This window comes from Stigmatopora nigra, chromosome 3 (assembly GCF_051989575.1).
Source record: "Stigmatopora nigra isolate UIUO_SnigA chromosome 3, RoL_Snig_1.1, whole genome shotgun sequence".
In the NCBI taxonomy this organism is placed as follows: domain Eukaryota; kingdom Metazoa; phylum Chordata; class Actinopteri; order Syngnathiformes; family Syngnathidae; genus Stigmatopora; species Stigmatopora nigra.
In genome coordinates, this window is record NC_135510.1 from 18,250,823 (window position 1) to 18,264,350 (window position 13,528).

The 13,528-nt window shown below is 34.2% G+C and overlaps 1 protein-coding gene across 1 annotated transcript in view; it reads left to right on the forward strand.

The window, feature by feature from the left end:
• The window catches only part of itfg1 (integrin alpha FG-GAP repeat containing 1), a 98,027-nt gene that overhangs the window by 61,608 nt on the left and 22,891 nt on the right, over positions 1–13,528 (forward strand). Inside the window, exon 12 of the mRNA XM_077714186.1 lies at positions 2,414–2,522. Coding sequence (XP_077570312.1) covers positions 2,414–2,522 — 109 coding nt within the window. The remainder of the gene's footprint in view (positions 1–2,413; positions 2,523–13,528) is intronic.

Here is a 13,528-nt window from a genome sequence, read left to right on the forward strand (position 1 = left end):
GCCTTGTTTCTTATCGCTTAATAAAGGGAATTGCAATACTAACCAGCAATTGGCTAAGATTGACAGCTATTCAATGAATTAACAATAAAAAAAACTCAAAAATTACCCCAAAACCCAAAAGGAAGTCATCAACTGTCTTATTGAAGAATTTTTACGACAGATGGGGGAATAAGAAGGAAGAAATCCAGAATATGTGCTTCCCTTCCTAAAGCAGAAAAGTGGATTATCACGTCTTAAGCTTTTTTTTCCACAACTCATCAACAAAAATGACTTTCTCGCTCGGCCTTAAATTAATACTTGAGCTGCGTACGGGTTTGTCTTTTCGGCTTTTTCCCTTGTGTGTGTTTTTTAAGCAAAAAGTGTGTGTGTTAGTGTTTTTTTTTTGGATTTGTGTGTATGCGTTTAGGGCAGTTTCAACTCCACGAGGCGACTTCCAAGCCAGCTGTTGTTTGTCGAATACGAGACAACCATTTCTTGTCATTGTGCTCGCGGACTACACACCAAAAATACACCAAAAACACACAAAAACACACACTATTCCAGCTCTCTGTAATTATGCTTCTTATCAGTTTCATGATTACCGTATTTTCACGACTATAAGGCGCACTTAAAAATCTTAAATGTTCTCCAAAATAGACAGTGTGCCTTATAATACAGTGCGCCTTATATATGAAAAAAAAACAGAAAACCAAAAACCACCACTGTCGGATATTAAAAAAACACAAAAAATGCCTGAACTGAAACAATACTGTTAAATATGCAGATGCCATCTTAGTTTACAAAATCTTCCATCATATAGCTCCTCCCCCACTGGAAGATTTTATACAAAAATATCCAAAACATCAACAATGGCTGGCTCTAGAGGTGACTGTGTAGTGAGTGAGTGCTTCATACTTGGAAGTCAACAGCAATTCCCGTATTTTCACGACAATAAGGCACATTTAAAAGTCTTAAATTTTCTCCAAAATAGACAGTGCGCCTTATAATCCAGTGTGCCTTATATATGGAAAAAATGTCATTCGTTGAGGGTGCGCCTTATAATGCGGTGCGCCTTATAGTCGTGAAAATACGGTACTGTTCATTTACTAAGTAAGGACAAGAAAATGGAAGAATATGTCCCCACTTGAGTAATTAATTGTAGTTGCATTTATGGGATTTAAAGTTTATTTTAATTATTTATAGTTTTTTTTTTTGTTTAATTCCTGGAAAACTCGACTGTGTTATCGGAATAAATGTTCGCATTTTTCCAGAGAAATGACAAAGATGATTAAAAAAGAGGGCGGTCTGATTTTTTGGGGCTGGTGATGTGAGATTATGAAAATATGTCAGTTAATCTCGATGATCAGATATGACATATTTTATCGCGCAAATTTGGTAGAGATGCAAATTTGAGGGCAGTTTGGCAGATGGCCCAAATGTGCTTAAAAAAGGACTTTAATTCCAGTTGGTTGGCTTCAAACTAAGAATTAAAGTAGGGAATGCATTTTTTAGGTTTTGATAGCTAAATGCTAATGTACAATGGAATACACATTCCCATGCTAATGGAAATTAGCATCATATCACTTCTATTAATGGAACAAGTGTCTTTTTTTAGCTTTTGATAGCTTAATGCTAATGTACAATGGAATACACACTCCCACACTAATGGAAATTAGAATCAAATCCCTCCTATTAATAGGACATGTGACTTTTTAGCTTTTGCTAGCTTAATGCTAATGTTTAATAGAATATACACTCCCACGATAATGGAAATTAGCACCACATCCCTCCTATTATTAGCATTATCTTAATACTAATGTACAATGCAATACACACTCCCACGCTAATAGAAATTAGCACCAAATCCCTCCTATTACTAGCATTAGCTTAATGCTAATGTACAATGCAATACACACTCCTGCGCCAATGGAAATTAGCTTCAAATCCCTCCCATTAATAGCACAAGTGACTATTTTTAGTTTTTAAAAATAAAATAAAAAATAACCTATTATAAATAAACCTATCTTCCACATTCAAAAAATTTGGTAGGCTAGGCTACCTCACCTGAAATTAACTACACTTTCTTTTTTATTCATAAAAGTTATAAATAAAGACATTTACAATGGAACAAATTTTGTTTTTTTACAATACACCCCCAATAAAAAAACTATATTAATATTTTTCCATTAAATTTCACCTATGTTAGCAAATTTTATTTAAACTGGGACAGCTGACATATTTCTGTGCCATTGACGTTGGTAGATGTCCAATTCATTCTGACAGGGAGGCCTGGCAGCCATTTAGAAGAAAATATTGCTCTTAAAACTACCAGTTACAATGTAAAAATTCGATTTTTTTATTTGTTTTAATTTTTTTGAGTGTTGCATCATTGGGTTGCCAGATTCAAACATCCAATGGATTTTTTACTGTACAGGGCATACTGGACATGCTAGTGGTGAACCATGTGGAAGGCAAACGAGAGCTGCTCATCCACGCCTTGAAGAACAATTTTGAAGCCGACGCCTACTTTGTGAAAGTCATGGGTAAGTCGCCTCCTCTCCAAAAAATTCATTCGTCCTCTAAAAGTCTTAGTAAATAACTTCACACTCCTATTTAAATATTTTTCATCATTTCATTTTTATTTTTTTATTTATTATTTTACTCCCCATTTGATTAAATACAGTAAGTTAACTGGTGGATTGAGTGGTTCGTGTATCCGCCTCGCATCTTAGAGGTCCTGGGTCAAATCCAGGTCATGTCCACCTGTGTGGAGAATTTCCCTTTTACATTATGAACAATATATTATGAGCAAGAGAATAACATAAGAACATAAATAAATGTCAATTCATGTTGTCTGCACGTACTAAAACACTGCGCCCCTAGCGGATAATACAAGAACTACAAATTTAAAAAAAAACATATTTTTTTATACAATGCAGCTTTCTTCTCGGGCCGTACCAAACCACCAGACGGGCCGGATCCGGCCCGCGGCCCGAATGTTTGACACCCCTGCTCTTAATTGCCCCTAACTATGATTGGTTGTCCTTTGTCTCCTTGTGCCCTGCGATTGGCCGGCCAACGATTCAGGGTATCCACTGCCCTCTGGTCTGGAGGTTGTTGGGATGGGCTCCAGCACCCTCCGTGACCATAGTGGGGATAGTGTGGTAAAGAAAATGAGATGTGTTGAGACTATGTATCCCCCCTCACCCGACCCCCACCCTTGCTGTGGCGAGCAGATGGCGTTGACTATTATCTAGCGTCTGTAATTTCCATTTCCAGCCCCGGAGCTCCTTAACGCTCCAGTCCTCTTCCCTCCCTCGTGTAAGCCGAGGAAGGGGCTACGCTCCGGGGTGCGTTGGGGGGCCGCTTTAGGTTCGATTCCGCTTGCTTTCAATTCACATTTATTGGTTCAAGCTTTTTTGGAAATGTCAACAGCAGCCAAATATGCTCTCATGTTGTCATTATTCTTGGTGGGATATTTAAATGTTAATGAGAGGCAATTTCAGCCATTGAAGTGAATTATTTTATTGTCATTATAGAAGTATTAGATTAGGTAATTTTATTTGGGAAATGTCATTGTCACAGTAGCAAGAGGGTGAGAATACAGACACAGCAAAAGACAACCTAGACATAAATAAATAGAAAATAAATAAGTTAATAAATAAATGTGTTGTTGAAGTATATGTATAGGTATAGGTATAGGTATTTGTATATGTATATGTCTATGTATATGTATATGTATATGTATATGTATATGTATATGTATACATACGGTTGGTCTTAACATATCTTTTGTTAAAGACTATAAAGTAAAATTATACGAGTATATACAAGTAAAGTAAAAATAAAAGTATAATGAGATTTAAAACTTCATCACAAAGTGCACAAATAACAACAACAAACAAACGGATCAATAATCTACAAAATAATAATAAATAAGTCATCAAAAAATAAGCAATAAATAAGTATTCAACATAAATAAGTAGTAGTCAACATATATAAGTAATCAACATGAATAAGTGGGAAAACTCATATAATATCAATTTACGCTCTTATTTGACATTCTTATTCCAAATTGGCACAAGTTTTTCCCCTTCAACATTTTATAGACAACTCTAATAATATAATAATTATTATTATTTCCATTTTTTTTTTTGCAATTCCTTTCACCTTTAAAATGTGTCCAAAGTGAAGCATGACATAAATACATTTTTTGAGATGATCCCTATCTCAAACAAACAATCTTTCCGATCTATTTATGTCAGATGACATTATCCGCTTTGGAGCTGATAATTTTTTTTTTTAAAAAGTCTGCCATTTTTTAAACGATCTTCCTGAAGCTTACAAATATTATCACATATCAAATCAAAAAACTTCACCGATTTGATAACAGAGTTTTTCCTCATTAAAAGTCACATAAACACAAAACCCTCACATTTTTGTTGTATTTATCCCCCTTTTTTCTTCCAAAAACCTCGATAAACATCATATAAATTAATCACATGACGATATTTTTGAACTTTGCATCCACCGATGGAAATAATTCAGTTTTTAGCCTATTTTTTAGTCTTTTCATCCTTTTGTAGCATCTTTTTAAATAATATTTTCACTACCTGGCAACGAGAGGGAAGCGATAAACAGGAAGGAAGGCAGATTTGTGGTTTTTGTGGGGGGAGGAAGAACCTTACTCGTTGTAATCTGTCACTCCGCGTTGCTCATTAGTCGGAAAAGAGCATCGTTCCTCCTTTTTTGTTCTGCGGCACACTTGCTGAACAGTTGTTCACTTGTCTTTTGGGAGGAATGTGTGGTTATGTTTGTGTATATGTGTGTATATGTATATGTGGGTGTGTGCTAGTTGCCCATTTTCTGCCCATAAGAACTCATACACATTGTCAGGTCAAGGCTGAAAACTTTATACCATATTTTCACGACTATAAGGCGCACTGCATTATAAGGCGCACCCTCAGTGAATGACGTTTTTCCATAGATAAGGCGCACTGTATTATAAGGCGCACTGTCTATTTTGGACAACATTTAAGACTTTTAAGTGCGCCTTATAGTGGTGAAAATACGGCAATTGCTATTGACTTCCAGGTATGAAGCACTCGCTCACTACACAGTCACCTCTAGAGCCAGCCACTGTTGATATTTTGGATATTTTTTGTATGAAATCTTGCAGTGGGGGCGGAACTATATGATGGAAGATTTTGTAAACTAAGATGGCATCTGCATATTTAACAGTATTGTTTCAGTTCAGGCGTTTGTTTTTTTTTAATATCCGACAGTGGTGGTTTTTCGTTTTTGGTTTTCTGTTTTTTTCCTCCATATATAAGGCACACTGGATTATAAGGCGCACTGTCTATTTTGGACAACATTTAAGACTTTTAAGTGCGCCTTATAGTGGTGAAAATACGGCAATTGCTATTGACTTCCAGGTATGAAGCACTCACTACTTCACAGTCACCTCTAGAGCCAGCCATTGTTGATGGTTTGGATTTTTTTTTGTATAAAATCTTGCAGTGGGGGAGAAGCTATATGATGGAAGATTTGGCATCTGCATATTTAACAGTATTGTTTCAATTCAGGTGTTTGTGTTTTTTTAATATCCGACAGTGCTGGTTTTTCCTTTTTGTTTTTTGTTTTTTTTTCCTCCATCTATAAGGCACACTGGATTATAAGGCGCACTGTCTATTTTGGAGAAAATTTAAAACTTAAGTGTGCCTTATAGTGGTGAAAATAGGGTAATTGCTATTGACTTCCAGGTATGAATCACTCACTACTTTACAGTCACCTCTAGAGCCAGCCATTTTGGATTTTTTTGTATAAAATCTTGCAGTGGGGGAGGAGCTATATGATGGAAGATTTGGCATCTGCATATTTAACAGTATTGTTTCAATTCAGGCGTTTGTGTTTTTTCATATCCGACATTGGTGGTTTTTCGTTTTTGGTTTTCTGTTTTTTTTCCTCCATATATAAGGCGCACTGTATTATAAGGCGCACTGTCTATTTTGGAGAAAATTTAAGACTTTTAAGTGTGCCTTATAGTCGTGAAAATACGGTATTTACATCTATGTCTATGTATAGGTATATGTATGTATAGTTGTACCTCGAGATATGAGCTTAATGAGGTCCAGGACTGAGCTCGTATGTCGATTTACTCGTAACTCAAATGAATTTTTCCATAGGAATGAACTAAAAACTAAACAAAAACAAAATCAACCATTTGTTCAGTATATTTTGATAAAAAATGATATCACCCGCATAAAACCCACATAACATGTTTATCCTTAAAACCTGTTGTTGTTTTCAGAATCACTTTTTGGTGGCAAATTCCGATATTTAAGCATCTCTTATAACCTCTGCTTCAAATTTCATATCCGTAAATAACACTGAACTCTACCCGTAGCTTTCAAACACCCCGAATAATCTACAATTCCTAAAATGCCAATCCGCCAAACGTCTTTTTTAATCACGGGTTCTTGCCCCGGCCTTTTCGTTACCTTCCGAATATTGGAAGCAATCAAATCACCTTTCGACGACTAGATTATCTTTCAAAAGACGTCTCTCAATGGCCTCAACGAAGTTCAACTACTTGGATATGACGCCATTGAGGACGGCGTGACGGTTACCCGCTAAAGGACACGGTGGCGGCGACGGCCTCAGACAGCCGAACCAACGGAGATGGATGACTCCGCTGCCATTTTAATAATGGCTCGGCGTACTGAGAAGGACTGCGTTAAATGATAAGGGAACATCGTCCTGTCAGGCTACGTTTTGTACGTGAATATTTTTAGAACATGATTCCGCTGGTTTTCATCTCGACAAAACGTAGATTTGACAGACACAAAGTTAAAAACAGATTTATATGCTTACCCATCACATACCTGGCAACCTTGGCCAATTGATTCCCTTTTTAATGATTGCAATTCCAGTTTTTTTGAGCAATAAAGACCATACAAATGTATATATTTACATATTTACTCACATAGGGCGTATTTAAAAGTCTAAAATTGTCTTCAAAGTGGACAGGGTGACCAATCATTACGCACTAAATTCAAGATTGGGTTGATGGAGCTGATAATTTGACGGTCTGGGTACATTGCTTGCTGACACGGTATGTATTTATACAGTAATCCCTCGATTAGTGTAAATTCGCTACTTTATTCTGCTTTTAATTATCAAAAAATATATGGACTATGTGTATATAGTGAAAAGGCGGATGTGTGACGGGAATATGTGTACACATATTATACTTTTAGATATTATATTTAGATTTTTTTTAAATAAATTGATTAAAAGAACTGGATTAAAAGACCTGAATATTCAGTTTTTCATAGATCTAAAACAATGTTTATTTTAGATTTTTTATTATATATTTTTGAGATTTTACAAAAGATTTTTTGAACTAAAAACAGAAAAAATGATTAAAAATGACAATAATATTTAGATTTTTTTATAAATGGATTAAAAACCCTGTATATTCCGTTTTTATAGATCTAAAACAATTTTAATTTTAGCTTTTTTTCATATATTTTTTCATTTTACTAATTGAGTTTTGAACAAAAAATGAAAAAATTGATTAATAAATGTAGAATAATAAATAGATTATTTTTATGAATGAATTAAAAGCCCTGTATATTCCATTTTTATAGATTTAAAACAATTCTGATTTTAGCATTTTCTCCATATATTTTTAGATTTTACAAAATTATTTTTGAACTAAAAACAAAGACAAAAATGGATTAAAAAATGACAATTATCAATTAAAAAGGTGGAAAATCAGGAAATATAATATACATCTATACTCTTCATTTTAATTTCATCCTAAAACAAAAAGCCACCTCTCTTCATTTACTTCCCCGGACCACACAAAATAATACATCGGTCCAAATCTAGCCCCCGGGCCTTCCCTTTAACACACCACTATTTTTATCCAACCTGCACTTTCACCACCAAAAAAATATCAAAACATTTATCACATCATCTCCAAATCCAAGTACTGCTCCAATTTAAAAACAAAATGGAGTCCGCCTGGACAGATGGCACTTCCTCATTACCCACAAAAAATCTTTAAACTACACCCATAAAAAAAAAAACTATACATGTACTTGCAAAATCTAGAAAGCGTGTGACAAGCAGAACTGTAGCATTTGATTAGTTTTCTGCTTACTTATTAGCATGCAGATTAGCCACATTGAGGAACATCTGCGTGCCTTCTCACTCGGTTTCTCACCCTCGCTCACTTACTCACTCACTCCGCCTCCGGCAATCACCTCCTTCCGTTGTCTTCAAGTGTCTCCCGTTCTTCGTCCTCGTGCTCCTGTCAGTCCATCAAGAGGAGGACTGGAATGTGGGGCAAAGTGTGGTGACGTTGACAGACAGAAAACTGATACAATAATGATACAGTAGATTTAAGAACATGGCTTACAAGGAGGGGTGTCATTCACCCTGTGCCCTTTTTTTTGCTAGCCACTGTGACAGGCATTTGGACTACCGTATTTTCAGGACTATAAGGCGCACTTAAAAGTCTTAAATTTTCTCCAAAATTAGACAGTGCGCCTTATAATCCAGTGCACCTTATATATGGAAAAAAACTGAAAACCAAAAATGAAAAACCACCACTGTCGGATATTAAAAAAACACAAAAAACGCGTGAACTGAAACAATACTGTTAAATATGCAAATATTTTTCTAATCCAACATCCTCTTTTTGGTGTTTTTTCAGATGATTGGAACAAATTAATTAGATTTTAGTTCATTCCTATGAGAAACATTCATTTGAGTTAAGTAAATCGACATACGAGCTCAGTCCAGGACATCATTAAGCTCATATCTCGAGGTACAACTATACATACACATAGATGTACATACCGTATTTTCACGACTATAAGGCGCACTTAAAAGTCTTCAATTTTCTCCAAAATAGGCAGTGCGCCTTATAATCCAGTACGCCTTATATATGGAAAAAAACTGAAAACCAAAAACAAAAAAACACCACTGTCGGATATTAAAAAAACACAAATGCCTGAATGGGGACAATACTGTTAAATATGCAGATGCCGTCTTAGTTTACAAAATCTTCCATCATATAGCTCCTCCCCCACTGCAAGATTTTATACTTAAAAAATCCAAAACATCAACAATGGCTGGCTCTAGAGGTGACTGTAAAGTAGTGAGTGAGTGCTTCATACCTGGAAGTCAATAGCAATTACCGTATTTTCACCACTATAAGGCGCACTTAAAAGTCTTCAATTTTCTCCAAAATAGACAGTGCGCCTTATAATACAGTGCGCCTTATATTTGGAAAAAACAGAAAACCAAAAACGAAAAACCACCACTGTCGGATATTAAAAAAACACAAACACCTGAAGTGAAACAATACTGTTAAATATGCAGATGCCATCTTAGTTTACAACATCTTCCATCATATAGCTCCTCCCCCACTGCAAGATTTTATACAAAAAAATCCAAAATGGCTGGCTCTAGAGGTGACTGTAAAGTAGTGAGTGCTTCATACCTGGAAGTCAATAGCAATTACCATATTTTCACGACTATAAGGCACACTTAAAAGTCTTAAATGTTCTCCAAAATAGACAGTGCGCCTTATAATCCAGTGCGCCTTATATATGTCCACCCTGTCCACCTTTTGGACTTGATATCTGGCTCCAGTTTATTTTTATCTAGATCTACAATGTCTTCTGTGTCTGTCTTGCTACTGCAACCAAGGAAATTTCAAAACTCGCTGATATACTAATCAACCTCTCACGGCTGCTTGTTAAGTATTTCCTTTAACTTTGAGCATCTTCATTTCACCCCTCCCTGTCAATCACGAGACCCATCTTGTTTGTCCTCCCCCTGAATTTAGTACCGTATCAAGTCTTTTCCGGCATAAAAAAATTATGATACTGCAGTAAAAAGCTCGAACAGATGTCATTTTATTTTGAAATTGACTTCACTCATTGGATTTTTTTTTCTTTCCATTTTCATATCAAGGGGCAAATTTAATCTATTCATTTTTGCTCATTACCCCATCAGCGTTGGACCGCAGTGAGAAGCCGAGTTTTAAATTGAAAACTATATGACAGATGGGGGACAAGCTTTTTTCTCTCAAACACACACTCGGTCTGGTCTGTCTTTTTAACGATCCCACGCAGTCGTCCTACTAAAGTGCATCGTTTTGTCTTACTTATAGTTTGAATGGACAGGACGCCGCCGTCCCTTGACGTTTGTCTAATGGAGGCAGAGTAGGACAGTCTTACTTTTTGGAGGATTTGTGCTTTGGGGAAACGGAAATTTCTTTAAAGGGTGTCCAGTCAAATTAGGGATTGGAAAAATGGTGGATATTAAAAGCAAAGTATTTAAATTGCATACGTTTAGGGAGGTTTTTGATACGAAATTGTACAAGTGTTAGGCTAGAATGGACTATAGCACAGGTGTCAAAGTGGTGGCCCGCGGGCCAAATCTGGCCCGGTGCATCATTTTGTGTGGCCCGGGAAAGTAAATGATGGGTGCTGACTTTTTGTTTTAGGATCAAATTAAAATGAAGAGTATAGATGTATATTACATTTCCTGATTTTCCCCCTTTTAAATCAATAATTGTAATTTTTTAATTATTTTTTTCTATGTTTTTAGTTGAAAAAACATTTTGTAAAATCTAAAAATATATTTAAAAAAAGGTAAAATAAACATTGTTTTAAATCTATAAAAAACTGAATATTCAGGGTTTTTAAACCAGTTCTTTTAATCCATTTATTGAAAAAACTAAATATTACATATAAATTGGTCCAAAAGTACACCAAACATTTCCACTTGAAAATTAAAATGATATATATATATATATATATATATATATATATATATATATATATATATATATATATATATATATATATATATATATATATATATATATATATATATATATATATATATATATATATATATATATATATATATATATATATATATATATATATATATATATATATATATATATATATATATATATATATATATATATATATATATATATATATATATATATATATATATATATATATATATATATATATATATATATATATATATATATATATATATATATATATATATATATATATATATATATATATATATATATATATATATATATATATATATATATATATATACAACGTACATATACATTACATACATAACATAAAATACATCATATACATTTCATACATACATAACATACATATACATATACATTACATACATACATATACATATACATTACATACATACATATACATATACATTACATACATACATATACATATACATTACATACATACATATACATTACATACATACATATACATATACATTACATACATACATATACATATACATTAGATACATACATAACATACGTACATAACATACATATACATTTCATAACATACATTCATAACATACATATAAATTACATAAATATATATATTTTTATTTTTTTAATTTATTTTTTTAAATAGGGGTGACCCTACTTTGCGCTTTTTTGTTTATCATGTCTAGTCCACATTTGAAATAAGAATTTCACTTGAAATATCTGTAATGCAAGAAGCGTGCGACTGTTCCAAAACAGTTGGGGAAACACTGGCCTAAAGCATTGTCATCTTAACCGGACTAAACTAGTTCATCATGGGCCGCATCAGCATGAACTGTCATCCGTGAGCTCAGCTGCCGCTACATTGTTGCCATCGTGTACGCATAAAAAGTGCGTTTTAGCGTGCACGCTCGTAGCCACTGGCGCCTCCTCACATTAGTTGTGTGTGGTCACATGTCACGTCACATGACCTGACAACGCCAGCCAGGTGAGGACCGGCTGCATAAAAGCCAAGCTTAGTCAGGTTAAAGAAAAAAATAAATAAATAAATAAAAAACACACGCACACAGAGTGATGCAGATTTCCGTTAGCTCGCTTTTTTGACCAAGAGCTAATTTTAGTTTTTGGATATTACATAAGCATAAACACTCGGAGAGAACAGAAGCGCATTGGAACGTCCTTGCTAACCAAAACAACTGCATAAAAACAGTCTTAACTCAAAAAGTTCCGGGATTTCTTTCATTTCATGGCTTTTCTAGCATCATTTTTTTAAAACTGGTTTTATTTACCCCATTTTCTCGCATATAAGCCGTATTTGTCACTCAAAAAAATTACTGAATCAAGAGTACGGCTTATATGCGCATAAATTTGACTTGACATGCTCGATAACTCAAACCAATGTTTCCCATAGAAATGAACTAAAAACAAACTAATTTGTTCCAACCCTTAGAAAAAACATTTTTATTTGTTCTAATTTGTGACAAAAGACAAAACACTATAACACCCTTACGCATGGGTGGGAAAACTACGGCCCGCTGGCCACATACGGCCCACAATGCGTTTTAATTCGGCCCGTTGATTTTGTTCAAATAATATTTTTATTTATTTATTTAGTTTTTGTTTTTTACCCCAAGATGGCGCCGTCACGCGGAAGCCAGTGGCAGTAGCTGTGTCCACTCTTATTTATTTTTTGTTTTACAGCCCCTCTATCTTTTTTTAAATTACATTTTAATATTTATTAATACATTTTCCTTTTTAATTGACTTTTTACTTTATACTTTTTACTTTAATGATGAGTATGATAATACTTTAGTCCCTTTTTTCTGTTTATGTTTCATATGTACTGTTAACGGATGCACTTTTTTATATGTATCGTATCTTATGCTGACCCCGCCCATCTGTCACATTTTTAAAGTCAAAACAGATAAAAACGTGCAACAAAATTTAACTTAACTCAAGATAACTTTACTTTGCTATGTTCATATTTACATACCTATAATTGTATGCATTATCAGTATACTTATAAACCATTTATGAGGCAAAACAAGAGCAGGGCTTTTATCAAAGGATGGGAAAAAGTACAAAACATGCTTTGTCTTAGGTACGTTCAAATAATTGGGTGGGGGGTGTTTGAAGGCATTCTAGACAGAAAAAAAGGACAACAAAAGAATTCTGCGGCTTTAAAGACATCAAAGCTAACTGTGGCGCATTCGAGGAGACGCCCAAATGGACAAAATGACTTGAAATTGCAGTTTTATTCCAATTATTCCCTTTTTATCAGTTAATATGGCAAGCTTTCATTTACTGCTTAATGACTTGGGAAAGTTAAGGAGTGGCATTGCTAGTATTAGCATTCGGTGGAAAGAATAATAGTACAGTGGTACTTTGAGATATGAGCTTAATGCGTTCCGGGACTGAGCTCGTATGTTGATTTACTCGTAAGTCAAAAGAATGTTTCCCATAGAAATGGACTAAAAACTAATTAATCTGTTAAAACTCTCTGAAAAAACACCAAAAATTAGATATTGGATTGGAAAAACATTTTTATTTGTTCTAATTTGCCATCTATTAACAAAGTAACAGATAACTAGTAATTTAATAGTACTAAAATGTGTTTATTAGTACTAAAATTAGACAGGTTTTTTGCATGGCAACGCGCTCGTAACATAACATAAACAA